This window comes from Semicossyphus pulcher, unplaced genomic scaffold, assembly GCF_022749685.1.
Source record: "Semicossyphus pulcher isolate SPU_LCO1_2020_fin unplaced genomic scaffold, fSemPul1.0.p SCAF_2, whole genome shotgun sequence".
Taxonomy (NCBI): domain Eukaryota; kingdom Metazoa; phylum Chordata; class Actinopteri; order Labriformes; family Labridae; genus Semicossyphus; species Semicossyphus pulcher.
In genome coordinates, this window is record NW_027211693.1 from 15,259,398 (window position 1) to 15,278,090 (window position 18,693).

General features: G+C 44.2%; 1 protein-coding gene across 4 annotated transcripts in view; it reads right to left on the reverse strand.

The window, feature by feature from the left end:
• The window catches only part of pcdh19 (protocadherin 19), a 59,222-nt gene extending 52,225 nt beyond the window's left edge, over positions 1–6,997 (reverse strand). Inside the window, exons 1-2 of one of the 4 annotated variants that reach the window (XM_069670481.1) lie at positions 4,532–6,997; positions 1,972–2,086 (exon numbers count right to left, since the gene is read on the reverse strand). In XM_069670481.1, coding sequence (XP_069526582.1) covers positions 1,972–2,086; positions 4,532–6,678 — 2,262 coding nt within the window. In that variant the 5' untranslated portion in view covers positions 6,679–6,997. Of the gene's footprint in view, positions 1–1,758; positions 2,105–4,531 lie in introns of all 4 variants that reach the window. The other 3 variants (XM_069670479.1, XM_069670480.1, XM_069670478.1) reach the window with 3 other exon arrangements.
• Between the last annotated feature and the right edge of the window lie 11,696 nt (positions 6,998–18,693).

Genomic DNA, 18,693 nt, shown 5'->3' on the forward strand with positions numbered 1-18,693 from the left:
CGTTGATTTCCTTCTGCAGTCAGACCCACTTTTTTTTTTCTCCTCCTCTTTGGCAGGGAAAAGGGTGGTGTTGACCTGCGCAGCGCTACCTACCAGCAAATACAATCACAGCATACGGGTCACTGCATGTGCCCGCTGAATCCCCCCACCTCTGCCTCTCCACTGACCGGATAACACCACAGGACAACCCCCACCCCCTTTCCCTTTTACAACATCTCTCATTCTTTCCACCTGCGTTATTCACACACACACTCAGTCAGAACCGGCTCAGACAGGCCCAGTAAATCAGCGTGCCTGTAAGTAGGTCTCATTGACCCCTCAGGATCCATCGGTGCCTGGATCTCTCTGGATCACGCAGTCAATACATCAATATCCATCTTGTGTTTCTTGTTTTAAGACCCCCGCACCCCACCTTCTCTTCTTCTCACTGAATGTCAAACGGAGATTGGAGTCATCAATTACAAGCGTGTGTGTGTGCAAGGAGCCGGAGCTTATTTGCTGCTGTCTATGGGAGCGAGCATTCTTGCGCACACACTGATAAACATTTTCACGCACACAAACAAACATAAACGCATCGTTTCTCCCGAGGGATCGAGGAGAAGTGAAAGGAAGTGGAGAGGTTGCCCAAACAATCCGATAGACCAGTTCATACATACAAAAATCCATAAACTAAAGATCAGCTGGTCTGCATATACACTCTCAACGCCAGACCTTCACTGCTCTGCTGGAGCCATGCGTGGTATGTCAAGCTAATTCGATGGCTGGCTGTGCAGAGCGGCCATGCGCTAACACTGCAGCCAAACGGACAACACAACGGATAAAGCATTTAAGCAATGATTATTCTCTCTGCTAGCACCTGAAATGACTGCTGTGTGCTGGAGCTGATTAGCCGGGTCAATACATCTGGCAGGTGCTCAGACTCCTGTTCTGTTTTTTTTTTGCAATAGCTCAGCAAACACACACACATAAAAAACAAGGAAAAACAGAAAACAAGTGGTGCGATGGGGCCAAATAATCCACTTTGTCAGGCCTCCCAATTCTGCTTGGCAAAGCGCTCCATCCGAGGCGCAGGTCAGCGTCGGTGTCTCGGCACCTTGAAACGCCTCGAAGGATTCCACTCAGATGGACGGACACGACGTCAGGCGTGTCATTTCTAATAGCTCAGCGCTCCATCAATAGCAGACAGAGAATTTCATGGACACTTTAAACCGGGGTATGAAGGAATGAAAAATATCACTGGACCTTGGGATGTGTTGAAAGGTGGTGCATTGAATCTGTGTGTCTCATTCAAGGAGGCCTATCATTAAAAATAAAGAGATGTTCCGATACCGTTTTTACTTCCCGATACCGATTCCGATACTTGGACTTGAGTATCGTCAATACCGATATTGTTGCTTGTTATTGTACATCATAATTTACTTGAATCTTTTCGATTCCTGGTGCACTGACAAGCGCATTTGCCGATTTCCCCAATACTTCATTTTAGGCGGTATTGGAGGCCAATAACGATACTGGTATTGGTATCGCTATCGGTATCAGTATCTGTACCGAGACTAGTATTGGTATCGGGACAACTCCATAAAAATTTAGGAAAAAGGGGATTTAATAAAGCTTATTTATCTTCTCTACACTTAAACCTCACGTTCAGTGTTGGGAATCATTTTTTAAAAGCCAAACTCCCCCGTTTTTTTAACCCCCTAACAACCCAGAGCAGCCCAGCCAAGGATTCAGGACAGAGCACAGCGAATTGTATCTCACCTCTGGCAGCGGCATGCCGTTGATGATGAGGTCTGGCTGCTGGTGGCCCTGCCCAGTGAACGGGTGCTGATAGCCGTGGTTGGGAGCCGCATTGCGCGAGTTCTGGTTCTCCACGTTGAGGAAGGTGCTCTCGGAGCGCCTGCAGCCCAGCGGCAGGCTCTGCTGGTGGTAGTCGAAGTAGTTGAGCGAGGAGGTGAGAGACGAGCAACTCACCACATTCATCTTGTCCGTCTCCTCGACGTCTCGCGGCACCAGGCGGATGTCGTTCTTGCTCAGCTTCTTCTTCTTGCTGGACTTCTTCTGGTTGCCGTATGAGTACTCCGCCACCCTGCGCAAGTAGAAGAAACTGAACAGACTCAATAAAGCAGTGTTCTGCCTTCCCCCTCCCCTGTCCACACGGTCACAAAGCTCGCCCGCCATGCCAGCTAGGCCCACTGTTCAACCATGGGTGCCAGACGAAGGCTCATTGCTCGTGTCCGGGGGTGGAACGGCACACTTAAGTGACTCCCCACTCCCCGGCCTGCAATTGAACCCTCATCCCTTTTTTTTGGTTTGCATTTGCATGCTCAACAATCGACATGTCACAAACAGGCAGACAAAATGCAAACATGCCAAAACCACAGAAGCAAATAAAGCAAAAGGACACACGGGCACTGAGCAGCACTACCGGTATATGCAATCATATTCAAAGCACACAGCCAACACTAATTCCACTTTTTCTTTCATTATCATGCTCCCCAGTAGCAAGACGGAGTGCAGGAGAACTGCAGATTCACATTCATTTAGCTGCTCTCTGTGGCTGCTGCAAACTTGAGCTGAGTATTTTGACTTTAATAAGAGCAAATGAGCAACACAGCCATGTTTTATCAAAGGGAACTCCGACTGGGGGAAATATTCATTCTTCACACAGCCTTGCAGTTTTCAACGGGAGAACAGATGCTCTGTACTCTATAGTGAGGACTACAAATTCCACTAGACATATTTCATACAATTTGAGATCTTTTTTTATCGTCTGCATTGCTTGAAACTCTGGTTTGTGGCCTTTTCTAAGCTTAAGGCATGGAGTAAATGATTTATTTTCCTATAAGGCCCACAACAGAACCATCGTTCCACATGAAATTGGAATATCTGGAATGTGTCTGCTCCTGCCACTTGTATTGTCTAGACTGTCTCTGCTGCAGCAGCCCCCACTGGCCTCTGTTTCCCACTAAAAGGCAGCTCTAATCCTCAGTCGCTTCTCCAATCACACTGGTTAAGATGCACCAGTGTACTTTGTCTTTTTCATTTTTCTTTTAGATTGCATCTTGGAAACAGCTCCCCCATTCTGCTCCCCTCTCCTGATTTAGAGCAAAGAAAATGGGAAGCTGCATGAAAATACTCCATCTCTTTTCCATTTATCATTTTAGCATGTAGTGTCTCTACTTTGTGCACAAATTGAAATCGTGGAGGGGAAATCTTCAGAGTCAGACGGACTGACAGAGGACAAGCAATAAATTGGAGATAACTGCTCCTCAAATTCGAGGTGGCGACTGAGGAGCAGAGCACATCAGGGCTGATTAAAGCTCCCAGCAGGGAGGGAGGCTCACACGAGAGGAGGACTGAGAGCAGTTTGAAATGTGGGATTTGTTGTTGTCGATCAGTGTTTCTTCTCTAAACAAATGTGGAAGGGACGCTGAGGATATGATAATGCAAGAAATAGTCGTGATCAAGATGTCAACACTGGTACTATTTTATGTTAAATCAGGCTTTTGGAGCAGTGATAAGGAGAGATGTAAAGTTGATTTCAATTAAGAAGAATTTATTTTAACATATAAGTATAAGAAAGGCTGATATTTTCCACAATATTAAAAGCATTTCAGGGTAATGAAAAACAACCATAATTAATCTATATAGAGGACGAAAAACCAAAGCAATATTTGGGCATGTTTAGAATATTCTCCCCGTGCTACATGCTTGAAATACGGCCTGAGTTACCTTCAAATTAACAAAATTATGTTTGGAGCAAAATATGATTATAGCTGCAGGTTAAATTCTCAAATCCAATCTATATGTAAATTCATGGTGGTAATGTGGCACAGGGAAATCAAAGCCAGAGCTGATGATCAGATCGATGAACAAAACAGAGTGTTCAATATGCAAGGTCCGGAAATAATAGTGTGCTCCTTTCAGGGGAGCTGGGTAAATATAGTAGATGGTGACTTATGTATCATCTTAACAGCATTTTTTCTTTTAATGTTATTTTTATCTTTATTTTAATGTATTGTGTGTTTGTTGGTGCATAATAAAGCAGAGGTACATCTGAATGACAGAGAGGACTGTCCATAATCAGCTCAGATTAGGGCTGATAACAGCCAATCAGCCACGGTGCACGTTAAATAATAAATGTCTGGGACTGCTATTGAGCCAGTGGGACGTTAATTGTCCGGCTACACACCCGCAAATTGAACATGACAGTTGAACGGTCATATTTATGAGTCAATTGGTTACAATGGGTGGATTAAATCAATCAATCACGTTGTCTTTAACGCGGAACAGTGGGCCTCCTCAGCGGATTGTGTCTGATTTAAAGCAGACTGCTTCACTTTCAGCTGTGAGGAGGAGGAGGAGGGGGGGGGGGAAATCTGCAGTCCTCACATTCAGGCCTCTACATGCTGCATGACAAAAGCAATGCACTGACAACTCGCAGTTTTACAGGCACGATGGCGGGCACACGCACGGGCGCACATACTCACACTAACACCCACACACACACACTCACAGATTTAGTCAGTACCTGCAGTTGTACGTCCGGATCTCCTTGTTATCCCTCTTGCACTTGACCGCCACAAAGATCATGGTGACAAACAGGATGGCTGCGATAGAGCCCAGCGCGATGATGAAGATGAGGGACAGGTTGACAGGTCCGATAGGCTCCTGCGCGTTCAGGTCCGGGGAGAGGTACACCACTATGTAGGCCGAGGCGGACAGGGAGGGCTTTCCGTGATCACGCGCCACCACAGTGATCTCATACGTGGATTTGGCGTTTTCTCCAAACATCCGGGTGGAGCGCACCTCTCCGTTCACCTGGTCGATCTCGAAGAAAGCCCTGTCCCCCTCGGAGATGGTGTAGGTCAGCCTCCCGTTCTCCCCCTCGTCGTAGTCGTCTGCTTTCACCTGAGTCACCATGTAGCCCACCCCTGCGTTTCTAGGGATGGAGACCTCCGCTGTGCCATTAACCAGGGGAGGGTTTGTCATCACAGGTGTGTTGTCATTCACATCCAGGACAACAATACGCACAGTGGCGTTGCTGGATAAAGAGGGGTTGCCATTGTCTCTGGCCAAAACTTTAAAATCAAAAGTCCTGGTGTACTCATGGTCGAATGATCTCATGGAGTAAATGCGGCCTGATGGGTTTATGCTGACATATGTGTTTACATCCATGTGCTTAATCTCACCGGGGACTATGGAGTAGGAAACTGTGCCATTCATGCCCAGATCTGGGTCTTCTGCTGACACAGCCAGCAGACACGAGCCGGGGAGGTTGTTCTCCATCACCATCTCTTGATAGTGCGGTTTGAGGAAGTGGGGAGGGTTGTCATTCTCATCAGTGACTTTGACTACCAGAGATTTGGTGGCGCGTAAAGGAGGGATGCCACTGTCCTCCGCCTGGATGGTCAGGTTGTACGTGTCCTTTTGCTCCCTGTCCAGCCTGCCATCAACAAGTATGGTGGAGAAGCTCTCATATTCTTGCAGTCTGAACGGAACATTACCCTGCAGCCTGCACTGCACTTTGCCGTTTGCCCCTGAATCCTTATCTGACACCCTCACCAGCGCGATGACATACCCGCGCTGCGCGTTCTCGCTAACTTCCACCATCTCCGTGTTCAGGGAGAGCAAACTGATGACAGGTGGGTTATCGTTCGTGTCCATCACGTTCACTGTGACTTTGCAGTGCGCTGGGATCGAGTTGGGACCTAAATCTTTAGCCTGCACGTCGATCTCGTATATTTGCGCCGTCTCATAATCCAAAACCCCGTTGACGGTGATGATCCCGGTTCTGGGGTCAATTTTGAACGCGTCCCTCGTTTTCTCGGTGACGTAACTGTGGAACGAGTACACCACTTCTCCATTAGTGCCCTCGTCAGGATCCGTTGCGTTCAGGTCTATGACTAATGTATTAATGGGGGAATTCTCCATCACGTTCACTGTATACACTGTCTCGTCAAAAACAGGGTTGTTGTCATTAGAGTCTATTACTTTGATATTTAACTGGACCGCGCCTATCTTAGGAGGGTCTCCTCCATCTTCTGCGCTGATTTCATACGTATAGTGGGACTGGGTCTCTCTGTCTAACGATTTTTGCACAACAAGCTCCGCTATTTTGGACCCATCCCCTCTGGTCTTTATTTCTAGTCCGAAAAGCTCATTTGGGGTGATGGAATATGATTGCACTCCAAAGATCCCCGAGTCCGGATCGCTTGCCCCCTCTAGGGGAAACCTGGTACCAGGGGAGGCGTTCTCAGAAATCTCAATATCAATGTGGCTCGTTGGGAATCTGGGTGCGTTATCGTTCAAATCCTCGATTTCAACTTTGATGACACAGATCTCCATAGAGTTTGACATCACTTCTAGGGAAATAATGCACTTGGGGTTCTGTCTGCAAACTACGTCCCGATCTATTTTCATTTGGGTTGTAAGGATTCCGGCTGGACTCAGTTCCACCCATCGTGGCTCGGAATTGGAAATAACCCTTAAGTACGGGGGCTGCGGTGCAATCTGAAATCCTTGCTTTAGCGCGTCCTTTGTCACATTTCCAATCACGGAGCCGGGCTTCATCTCCTCGTTTATTCCATACTTCAGATTAATAACAGCCCCAGCCCCGACCCAAAACAAGAGGAACACAGCAATTAGTTGTATTAATTCCATCTCCTTGCTTTGCATTGTACCTGTTGAGTTTTTCTAATGAAGACCTTGATTATTACGCACAAGAACGCTCGTCAGAGAAAAGAGGAAAGGGGTTCCAGATGAATCATCTCATTCAAGTGTCCGATAAAAAAGTGTTCTGGTGACGAATGGTTCGTGTGTATGCAAATTAAATCATGGTGTGGACGCTAGAATTGTTACAAGTGCCTCAGCCTATTTGACTCTTCTCAGGCGCAGCACATCCTCCGGTCTGCTGCAGCGGACGGAACAGATCTGTGAAAACATGCTGAATCTTCTCACAACACTGATTTAGCCGTGTAAATCCGTGCAGCCCTTATCAAGCGGCAAAAACATGATGAACTGTCCATATTCAAGTGCGCTGGAAGGAGGACACACGCTCGGACTGCATAGACGCAAAATGAGAAATCCTGGGAGCCAGAAAAGTCCAGAAAAATATTACAAAAAAAATCTTCCGTGCAGATGAGGTGGTGAGGTTCAAAGGTCCGTGTTTAAGTCTCCTCCTTTATGCTGATATTTAAGTCGCATTCTGCACGAACATCTCACTCTGTGATAAATTACAAGCAGTGATAAAATTCCTCTCCGGCCGGCAGCTATGGTGCTTTCAAACTGCACATCTGATGAAAAAAGGTACAGGGATCTGCAGTCACAAAATTATTCAACAGCTTAAGTCCGGATATCTTTGCCTAAAGAACAGGGGAATGTCTCATCACATCACTGAAGTCCCGATTACCTTTTTTATTATTTCCAGCAGATTTAGTCTTTCATCCCCTCCGCAAGTCTTGAAGCTTTTACTTACTAATTAATTTCCTCACTTGGAAAAAAAAAGGCAGCACGTATCCCGGTAATTAGTCCATGCAACACACACAGAAAAATCCGATGAAACTGTGGCAGCCAGAGGCAGAGAACGCTGGAAGAGCCTGCTATATGTCGCCTAGAAAACGCATTCTGGGCTGCAGCAAAGTAGAAGCACAGACGCCTATATCCAGCCTGGTGGAGGCAGAGAAAAAAAGAAATCACCACTCGTTGCCAGTAGGCTGTCTATAGTTGACTCCAACAAGCGCTCCTCTCGCTTCACTGGTGCACACTGGCGGACGCGCAGCTCCGAGCTGAGCGCTCAGTCTCAGGACCCGCAATCCCCTCAGCCAATCAGGGGTTACACAGGAGGGCTGGAGCTGCTGGTGGGAGGGGCAATGTACAGGCGAGGAAACACGGCCAACTACCTGTTCTGCTGCAGATGGACGATTCAACGGGCAATTATAAAGTACAAGTCAAACAGGAAGATGTGTATAAGATTATCTTTTAAAAATAAGTGCCAAAAGTCTGGATCTGAGGACGCATGGTGTCTTTTAGAGGGCCCATGGGTGCTGCAGAAAACAGACTTATTTCCTTCCGCAGAGGCACAAAGGAGATACTGAGGATAACTTTCCCCAGATTTACCCTTATTTCCTCCTTTTTCTGCAGCAGATTTTTTTAAGGTTACAACTCAGATCTCAATGGGGATCCTGGACTTCACGCGGATAAATTTAATCCTCAGAAGTCTTCTCACCTCTGTGCCAAAAGCAAACATAGCAGTTTCCTCTATCTTCTACTGCATTTTACAAAGTCAAGTGCAGGAGGCCCTGTTGATCTATACAACCGTTGCAACTGTGCGCGTTATGTTACATCATTTATAGCCTAACGTGTGTGTGTTTGCACTACATCTGAACTGAACCCCGGCAACAGCATGGAGACGGGCACCATAGTGAGCCAATTCCCCAATAACTAACAAACATTATAGATTATGGGTTTCCATGTAGCAGCATGCTGGGAGGAAATCTCGCCATAGGGTAAATCAATACATAAATAACGAAGGTTTTTTATTCTTAGTGGATGTCAGGGAAATAAAAAACCTTTAAGGGTTCCACACTAAATATTGCCCCTGAGCACTTCTATCAATTACTCAAAACACACCGGGACACAAAGAGTTAAATGTTGTATATTATATCCATTTAAATGCCAAGAGCACGAGCTGGTCAATAATTGTTTTCGTCACGAGCGATGTCTCTACTGTTAATGACTCGCAGGTTGGATTTTTACATTAAATACGTTTAGATGGATACGTCATCAGTGGGCGTCAGAGTCTAATGGAGCGAGTTTAATAACAATTTAATAAAACAGGAAGCAAATTCATACTGTTAATAATAATAACAAATTGCCTTTACTGTGATTAAATAGCGTTTTCAGCTACACACTCCTTATTTATGCAGGTTAATAATAAGTGTGTGCACTTTGACCTCATTTCTGTCGCTAATCATCATAACAAAAAGCAACAACAAATCAATTATTAGCTATTATTCAGTGCGTCTCTTCTGCTTTATCACCGTGTAACTCAGGTTGACATCATAAGTAGGCTACTTATGACGTACAACTCACGCCTGTCACGTGTCAGCACCCAGAAAGTAAGGAAAAAAAACTCTCTCAAAAAAAGGGGGTGAATATAAAGTTCCACATATTGACTCCCCTCATCACCCTCCTCCCTGAAATCTCGCTCTTCTCATTCAGAGAGAAGTGTCACGCGGTCACAGCCGGTCCCTCACACTCACACACATACACACACAGCCTCCTCCCAGCCTGCCTGCCTGCGTCTCTACAGCACGCGCTCAGCCGCCATCACATCCTGTGGAGGGCAGGCCGATTTCAAAGTCACAAGGGTGACACCTAGCGTCCGCTCCAATCTGTGATTCCAGTTTGTCCATTTCTTTTTACCCCCAGACTGTTTCACCCCGATGCAAAAACAACTAGAAGAATAACAATGGCAAACATTAGCTAATCAATTTCCGCTTTATTTGGGACTCCAAGTGGACAGTTTGGCCACAATTAATATGCTGCTCCTAGAGGTGAACTAGCTCTGAGCTATAGCCAATCATTGCTAATCAATAAGGAGTGATTGAACTGTTTATGGAGGGCAGAATAAGGTCATTGCTGTGATTTATGGACGTGCAATTTAGCATATTTATTAATGTTTTTATTTATTACAAAAACCTAAAGTGTGTCAGACTATTAAACACTTTAAAGATCAATAGCAGCAGCTTAAATCAGCCTATTTTAGGATGCTAGACGGAAATAAAACTGTGTATATCAGTCAGAATATATGCAAAGGAACACATTTGTTACTGTATCCTACAAAAGGAGATCATTATCCTTAAAAGTGAAGAATGACTGGCCAGCATTTCTGAATAATAAGGTTGTGAAATAAATGAAGGAAAGGCCAAACTGTCTCCTAAAAGAGTCCCTTAGTGTGGTGACGTCCACGAACGATCCGGTTCTTTTGAACGGCTCTTTGGTGCGAACGACGGGAACCAAGTCGTAGGTGAGGTGAGAGCAGTTCTTTTTATAGTTGTGCCCAAATTTCACTGCCCGTCCTAAATCCACTCTCCTTTGTGCCGAATTACTGCAGGCAGCTTTTTTCAACTGCAACTCCGCGACATGAGGTCACGAGCAACAGAATCATGTCACCACAGCATAGTGTCAACGGTCAGCTACATTACAACCCTCCGCCAAGTTTGTTGTTTTTTGTTGATCAATGACGTGGATTAATTGTGTTGTTTCCTTTTAAATTTTAAAAGCGCTGAATTTTAAATATGCGTGTCGACACAGGAGAATATAGTACAGGCACGTTCGCAAGTCCGACCACTCTCTCACCTCGGATCTTATGGCTCCGTTCCTTTCCGAGAGCCGTTCAAAGAGCCGTAATTCCCGACACTCAGAGTCCCTCAGATGACACACCCTTGTAGTGAAAATATCTCCTCTTCTCCTGCATAATGCACTCGCATCTTGACAAACAATAAAGTATCAACAAAGCAACTTGTTTGCTCCTCCGTAACACTTTTCAAGACATGTTGCCGTCGCGTAAGGAAAGCGCCGGAAGATTCTTTAAGCTCATAAATTCTTAATGTCAGCGAGTTAAACAACCGTAGGCGGTGGCAGGGGACTCGCTGTCTTCTCCTCGGGGCTTTCTGATGGCTGTATGTACAACACGGTGGATAGTAAGCGTGGTATTTCTATCTGTCTCAGATGATGTTACAGACGCTTGCATTGCCTGCTGAACAGGTGCAAGTTCTCCATGGTAATAGTGTCAATTAAAGTACTGAGTGGTGAAATGTTCTTTTCCTGCTACGAGATGTCTTTGAACATTCAACCAGACTGCTTCTATGGGTAAAAATATACCATGAAAAGGGAGTCTTACTATTGTTCTTCATGCACTTATGCGACTCTTATGGTTTTTACAATGACGACAGTTGTTTCATGTCTTAAGGGTTGATTTAAAACAGAACCCTTTAAATTTGAGGGTTTGGCCTGCATGTTTAGGTCCCTTTTGGATTCCTACAGTGCCTGATGAGGGTTAAAAATGTTGCAGGTGTTTTTATCCCTGCAGTTGAGTGCAGCGTTTAAAAAAAAAAAAGGAAACAGCAGTGCCTCGAGCAGCAGGGTTGATCATAAACTACAGCGCAGTAATTTAGCCACAATGTATTTCTTTCTCTGCGAGAGTGGTGGCATATTTCATTTATGAGCTACCATCCACCTCCATATACTTCCTGCTGTCGACGTTCCTTTGTGTCCTTTATTGATTTTGCTCCTATGTTAAAATCCTTAAATTTTCCATTGTGAGCGGCGGCGCATCGACTGCGTAGCATCAGTGTTTGTTTTCACGGCCATTATTTTGGTCGGTGGAGTAAAATGGGGAGACGATTGTGAGTGTGTGAGTGTGTTTACTTGTCTGCTGATTCATTGAACTGTCAGTCAGTCAAGGTCAGGAGTGTCTGACCGACCACAGTTTATGTCCTGGATTGATTTCTGATTTTCACCATGGTACAGTACGTATTTACAACCATAGTTCCCCCTTAAAGCAGACTAATATAAAATATGAAAGGTATTTAGCTTTTAAAAAGCCATACTTAAAGTAACAATCTCGAACTTTTTCATTTAAATAAATGTCTGTTAAGTCTCTATCTATCACTGAATGAGGTAACACAATGGTGATTGAGCCTATGGCCCACTGATGAAAGCCTTTGCATTTGCAGAACATCGTATTTTTATGGACAGGGTGTCTGTGGCGACATTTGCGGAGAAAATCACAAGCGGCGCCCAGTTAGTGACGTGTTTCCCATCCCACCCAGCAGTGGTTGGTCTGTCAGAGAGAGTAGGCGGAGCTAAGCGGCTGCACTTCCGGTTTCTGTAAGCATTGCGAGGAAACAGTAATCTACTATGGCGGAACAAACAAAGGAAAGATCGATGACTACAGATACAACTTGATGAAGGCAGAACAGTCTACAAACGAAAGCGAGCAAAAGTTAGAACCATGACAAAGGGAGCCAGCCATAGCCGTCTGGTTATCACTGCTTACCGCCAGTGGGTGGCGCTCAAGAGCACAAAACTGAAATATTTGCGGTGTATCTTTAATACAGAAAGATGTTTGAAATGGATAACAAATCTTCATTGAGTTGTCAGTACATGATAATGCTTTCAAAATGTGTTTTTAATTGTAATATCTCTTCATATCCAAACACAGTGAATTGCATTCAGATGTTGTCCATCAACAACTCTATTATAATGCAATATCTAATCTTAAAACTGTGTTATTTATTGTTAAGGTATTAATATCTAAATATAATTGTGGACATAATTGTAGCACTATTGTCATATTTTCTGTCATATTTATCTGTATTTAACCAAAAAGGTCACATTAAAGCTCCTGTGAGGAACTTTCAGTTTGTGTTGATTTTGGCGCCCCCTGTGGACAAAGCTGTGCATCTCATCTCTTTGCTGATTTTGTCCTGTTCATGCTTAAGCGGTGGTTTTTCAAACAAAATATCATCCTGCTTTCTTTAACAGTCATATGCATCACTCACTTTAAATTTTTGCCCTGGAAAATGTAAACAAAGGCAGCGTGCAGTTAATTGCTTCGTCTGACACCTACCCCCCGCCAGCAGTTTCAGCCATTAAAAATAACCATATAGAAATAATCAGTCTTTTTGTTGATGGTCTGATTTTCTTTTGTAGGTCATATAGAGTAACCAGCAAAAAACTCCTCACAGGAGCTTTAAGAAACAATATGTCTTCTGCCACAGATAAGTAGTAAACCAGGGCAGCATAAAATAACATAAAAGGTTTAATATCAAGCTAAAAGAAGGGACATAAAACACCCCAAAACATGCCAAAACACAACCACCAGACACACAGCATACAGGGATCAGGTGCTACAAAGACTCGTGGAAAATACTGGCACTTGTTCAGAGCAATACCGTTGTTTCTAAAAAAAAAAAACAGAATTCAAAATATTGAATTTTAAAGCCGTGCCGTGGTTTATCTTTAAACTTCAAGTCAAAAGGCAGAGCTAGGCTACTTAAGACCATGGGAATTTCACAACCTCGCACCGGTTTTGAGCATATTTGAGGTGTTTGTGGTGGAAAGCTTGAACCAGTTGAAAGTACACAGAGAATGACTGATTTTACTTCGTATCACATTTTTCCCTGCTGCCAACGAATGGCACACGTCTGTAGTCGGTCCCTGCTGCTTGCTTGGAAAGGAATATCTAAGCTGCTCTGACAGATGCTGGCATTATCACCCCTATGTCCTGCCCGCCACTGGAACTTGGCCCGTGCAGGGAAAACAGACTTACAGGAGCAAGAACAAGACTGCAGAGACAGACAGACAGCGGCGCATTGATTCCGAATGAGCGAGATGGCCACGCTTATTTTGGCTGGAGAAGACGATGACGTTATTATTATGGTCTTCATCCATACTGCTTCTCAAAAAATTGATTCCTCCTGAGCACCCCTTGCCAGAGGCATAAAAAGGAAGGGGAACTGACAGGCTTAATCTACGGGCGTCTCGTCAATGACGAGACGCCCTCCACTCCATTCCACACTGTGCCTGTCCATGATACATCAATTACTATCAATTCTCACCGTCCGTCTGAGGGTTCACAAAGTCCCCTGAGATCGCCAACATGGCTGCAAGTAAAAGTGGCTTTTTCTCAACTCTTCTCCAACTAGTTTTTTGTTGTGCTGACAGTTGTTGTTGTGCTACTTTTAATTTAATCCTGTTTTTAATCCTAATTTCCCCAAAGCACTGGCCTGGGACCCCCATCATGGTTGAGTTGCAGGAGAAAGGAGTACAGTGGGTCCGGCTTGGCTGTGTGTCATTCAATCAGTGTTAATACCACTTAATACTATTTCTTCCCCTCCCCAGCCTTCTCTGTGAGTCACTGAGCAGAAATATAGTGGAAGAGGTATTTATGTTTGTGTGTCTGGGCACCATTTTTTCCTCTACAATCTACTGGAGTGTTACCATGGAAGAAGCAAACGGAACTTTCCTGACTGCTGAGCGTGTGTCCTCTGTCACCAGCACAAGAGCTGCTTTTGATTTTCACATATTTTTTTTGATGTGGTAGTGAAATGGCGTCTATTTCCCTGAACAGCCTCCCCCAGGTTTAATGGAAGCGCAGCTCTCGCCATGCTTTGCCTGACACGAGCAGGAAATGGATGCAGATGGTCCCCGTATCAGAATGGCTGCGGCCCTTGATGCATACAAATGCAAATGAATGAAAGAATTGTTGAACGAGGCTGTTTGAAGTTGCATGGTTGGTGGCCGCTCCTGATCATCAAGAGCCCGCATTGATTTAATATGCAGTTTGTTGATGTTTAAACAATTAATAATTAGTAACCCAATGACCCATTTGTTTCTGAAATGAAACATGTTAAAGAGAAGCTTGTTTTTATTTGTGCATAATTGCTCCGGCTATTTATGCTGTTAGGCGGCAATTAACAGACTTTGTGTACAGTCCTCTCATGTTTGCAGCCAAATGTGGTCTCAGTCTTTCTTTGAATGTCTCTATGATAAACAGCATTTAAACTCTAAATGGATATTTGTTAAAGTGCTCCCTTTAAAGTGGAAATGCGCTTTGAAAACATTAGAAATTCACTTTATTGCATGTTATTTCAAATGCTACTAGTGTATCTTTCATATTTTGAATCTACTTAAAATAAAACAGGGTCTACAACGTTCCAATGTTAGAGAAATATGCACAGGCCAATCATATGTTCTCTTTGTAAATTACTGAGATAATCATATATTTAGAAAAACTTCATAATACATACCAAGAACATTTTGGTTTTCTCTTCTCCGCCTCCAGGAGCTCCTTTTTAAAGAGAGGACATTATTAACACATCGGTCGGAGCTTCACATCATTCTAGATATTCGCTTTTTTACACTACTATTTATTTCTTCCAAAATGGTTTGACCTCTGAACAGCGATCTTTTGAACATGTAACTGGGAAATCGAACATTTAACAGTAGCTACGAGTGCTTTAGGCAATCAAGGCCGGTAAGAAACATTCTTTCAGTCCGGGTAGTTTGGACAGCAGTTCCTATGTTCATTTTGGAGCTGTATGCTCCTCAATGCTTCACTTTATAAACCTTTCCTTCTGCATTTCCATAGCATGAAGCACAATAGGTGTAATCACAAGAACAAGGTCAAGCTAGGGATTTCATTTTGATCTAATTACCCCTGTGTGCAATAATCAGCTGTCTTTGTGAGCAGTAAAAGAAACAAGAAAATATAAAGAGAAAAAAAGCCAGACAAACCCGAGTCTCCGAGCAGACAATAGAGAGGATCTGTGAACACAGAAGTTTCTGTTCACCTGGCGTACGGTCAATTAGCTTTGTGTTGCTGTGTTTATTCAATGTCAGCTCTGATTAATAGGCACAACATGGTGGATGGAACACCTGAAAATGTAGCATGGCGCCTGGGTGGGACATTGTTGCCATCTGATACCATCTCCTCAACACGGCGCTTATCTCCTCGCCCCCCCCTTGGGGGTGTTTACAGCTGTTTTCTCGTCAAGACAAATTAGTGCGGCTGTGCTCCTCCTTCACCCTCTCAGAGTGAAGCAGTGAACGGAAACATCATGGTCACTAGCTCTCGCTGGGGATTTGTGCATGCTCGGCCATGCTTAGCGGCATTTTGAAGTTGGTGACATATGTCAGTTTTAAGTAAATGTGTTTGTTGATCTTTGTATTCATAACCTGGGGATGCAAGAAGAGGAAAACATATTGTGGGGATTATTATTCCCTCTTTAATCTGTCTATCTAATCTAATATCCAATTTTTTTTCAGCGGCTGGGACTGATTTAGAGATGGTAATACTCTAAATCCCTACTAGGCTGACCAGGCCGTGTGCTGTAAAATGAGGGTACGAGTTTATATTCACAGAGGATAACACACAAAGCCCCCTTCTCTGCCTGCCGTAGACCATATTCACACAGAGCCCATTTTCCTCTGATGTCATGCTACGGATGGGAAGCTCAAGTGGTGTTAAATAGTCACACCTCTGTGTTCCAGGAACAATTGATAGTTAAAATCCAATCCAGCTAACCCTATTAGCTACTGGCAGACAACAGCTAATGTTAGCATTAAGCCACTTACTAGCTAATATTACTGTTAGCTCTGCGTTCTAGAGACAATTGATAGTTAAAATCCAATCCAGCTAGCCCTATTAGCTACTGTCAGACAACAGCTAATGTTAGCATTAAGCCACTTACTAGCTAATATTACTGTTAGCTCTGTGTTTAAGAGACAATTGATAGTGGAAATCCAGATGGGAATCCGGCCATATTTCAAGTCAAAGCAACATTTGATGTCATGCTACGGATGGGAAGCTCAAGTGGAGTTAAAAAGTCACACCTCTGTGTTCCAGGAACAATTGATAGTTAAAATCCAATCCAGCTAACCCTATTAGCTACTTTCAGTCAACTGTTAAAGTCAGCATTAAGCCACTTACTAGCTAATATGACTGTTAGCTAGGATGTGGCTAATATTAGCTGGTGTCTAACTGTAGCTATCAAATGTTTGGTCGCGCTACTCAATAAAATAAGACGCGTAAATTGTTAGCTAACTCACTACAAATTTACTTCTTAGCTAACGTAATGGTAGCTAGAAAGAGGCTGAGCTAACTGTAGCTGTGTTGTTTTTCTTCTAAACATGGCCGGTTCTCCTTCCAGATTATTACCATCAATAGTCTTGTCAGTTGTTAATAAATCATCAGAGATGCTACATTTATACGATTAAGCTGTAACAGTTGCACAACATTAAAATAGCATAAGAGTTTCCCGCCTTTTTTGTAGTATCTCAAATGCAGCTAGCTAAACAGCTGTGCACATTGTCACTTACACAACAGAAACCTTGGTGACAGTACTGGAAAGGTTACAGTCTCACTCTAACAAACTCCCGCTGGTGAAAAATCAGGTTTTGTTAAGATAATGACATTTCCTTTCACACTGACCATGACAGTGTTGTTAGCAAACCCCAGGCGGGGAGGCACAGCCACTCCTGCGGGCACCCATATGTTGTCTGCGTGATAGATGCAGCACGAGGGAGGGGGGTCACGTTTATTGCTTTTCATAATGTGCCACCGGTGCCTTCACGGTAATGAGGACTTTGCCCTATGATTGTGCCAGTTTAAAATGTTACACTTCATCACCTTAATACTGGGCTGCAGCAACATTTGATGGCACAGGCTCCATAAGGCTGGCCACAAATTAGTAGCTCTTGTTATTCCAACATTAGCTTGTCGACACCTCTTCTTAATTTCGCAGCTGAACCACATCTGAACCGTATAAATGGAGGCTTCGACTGCTCTGCCTGCCTGTGTCGAGGGGAGATGGGAGGTGAGGGAGCGTGTGGGCGTAAAGCACACAGGCGTATTTGTGTCTATGCCACTATGTATGGACGTGAGTGCATGTGCGTGTCAGCATGTGTCGAAAAGGCATTCTCCTCCTCAGAGGGATTCAAAATAACAGACACACACGGAGAGAAATAGAGGCAGAGACGCAGTGAGAGAGAGAAAAATAATCTCATGCTATGTTATCCCTGCAAAAACCTGACAAACCACCCCCGAGACTGATCTGGCTTAGCATTCAGTGTGGTTAGGGGCTTGTTTGTGCTCCTATGATTGGAGCAGGCTGGCTAAGTTGGCCTCATAACAGTCCAGTCACAGCGGAGCCCCAGTGGAGTCACGCTGCCTGGGGATGGCAGGGCCTGTCTCTATCTGGCCGCAGATATCAATAAAGGCAGCAGTGCAGTCTTCTGGGAGGCTGGACAGTCCAAATTCTCTCCCCTGAAGGAGGGTTATTAATTGTCCCCATGTTGTATGTGGTCTGCCTGCACAACATGCTTTTTTTGTTGGACATTCTGAATTCCAGGCATGTATCCCAGAATGCAATTAGTCCTCTGCCATTAGATCAAGCGACACATGTCTCCTCGCCTCGTGCCTGGCCTGGAATTACGTTTTGGGGAGGGAGAAAAGAAAGAAATTAGTATGGAAATTAGCTGTCTTCAAAGCCTTTGGCGTTAAAGGTGGCGTAAGGTGCTACAGGAAGGTGGCAGTTCCCTTTGCAGATATCCGCGTACGAGAAAACGCAGGGATAGAGCGGGATTGATTTCCTTCATATCCCTCTGTGCAATGTGGGATTAAGGAAATGGCACATGAAAGGCATATCATGCTGTCTCACATAAACTAATTGTGCATGTGGTATGAAGTGGTCTGGGCTAAGCAGATTGTATTTTAACATCACATGCTGATTTTTGATCCATGGAGAGTTGGAGGTCCTTAACATTTTGAAATAAACACATTAGAGTTTGTAATCTTCACCCGAGCCCGATGGAACCGAGCCCGAGCCTGAGAGACGAGTCTGGTCTGCCTTCTGATGCTTTTTCTACTTCCTCTGGGTATTAGGAACGGTGACAAACTGACACATGTTGAAACTCCTCTGCAGTAAACATGGAGCCCTTAAAGGTACAGGCATTTTTATTTGATCTAATTCAAGTTCAAGTCAGCTGTATATTCTTTGGAAACAGTTGACAGTATAAAGGTTTATTTAAGTCATAGTATATTAAGTAAGTCTAGTGTTTCATGACTCGACTATTAAAATATTGAACCGAAGGTGGAGATTAAAACTGCACATATTTTTCATG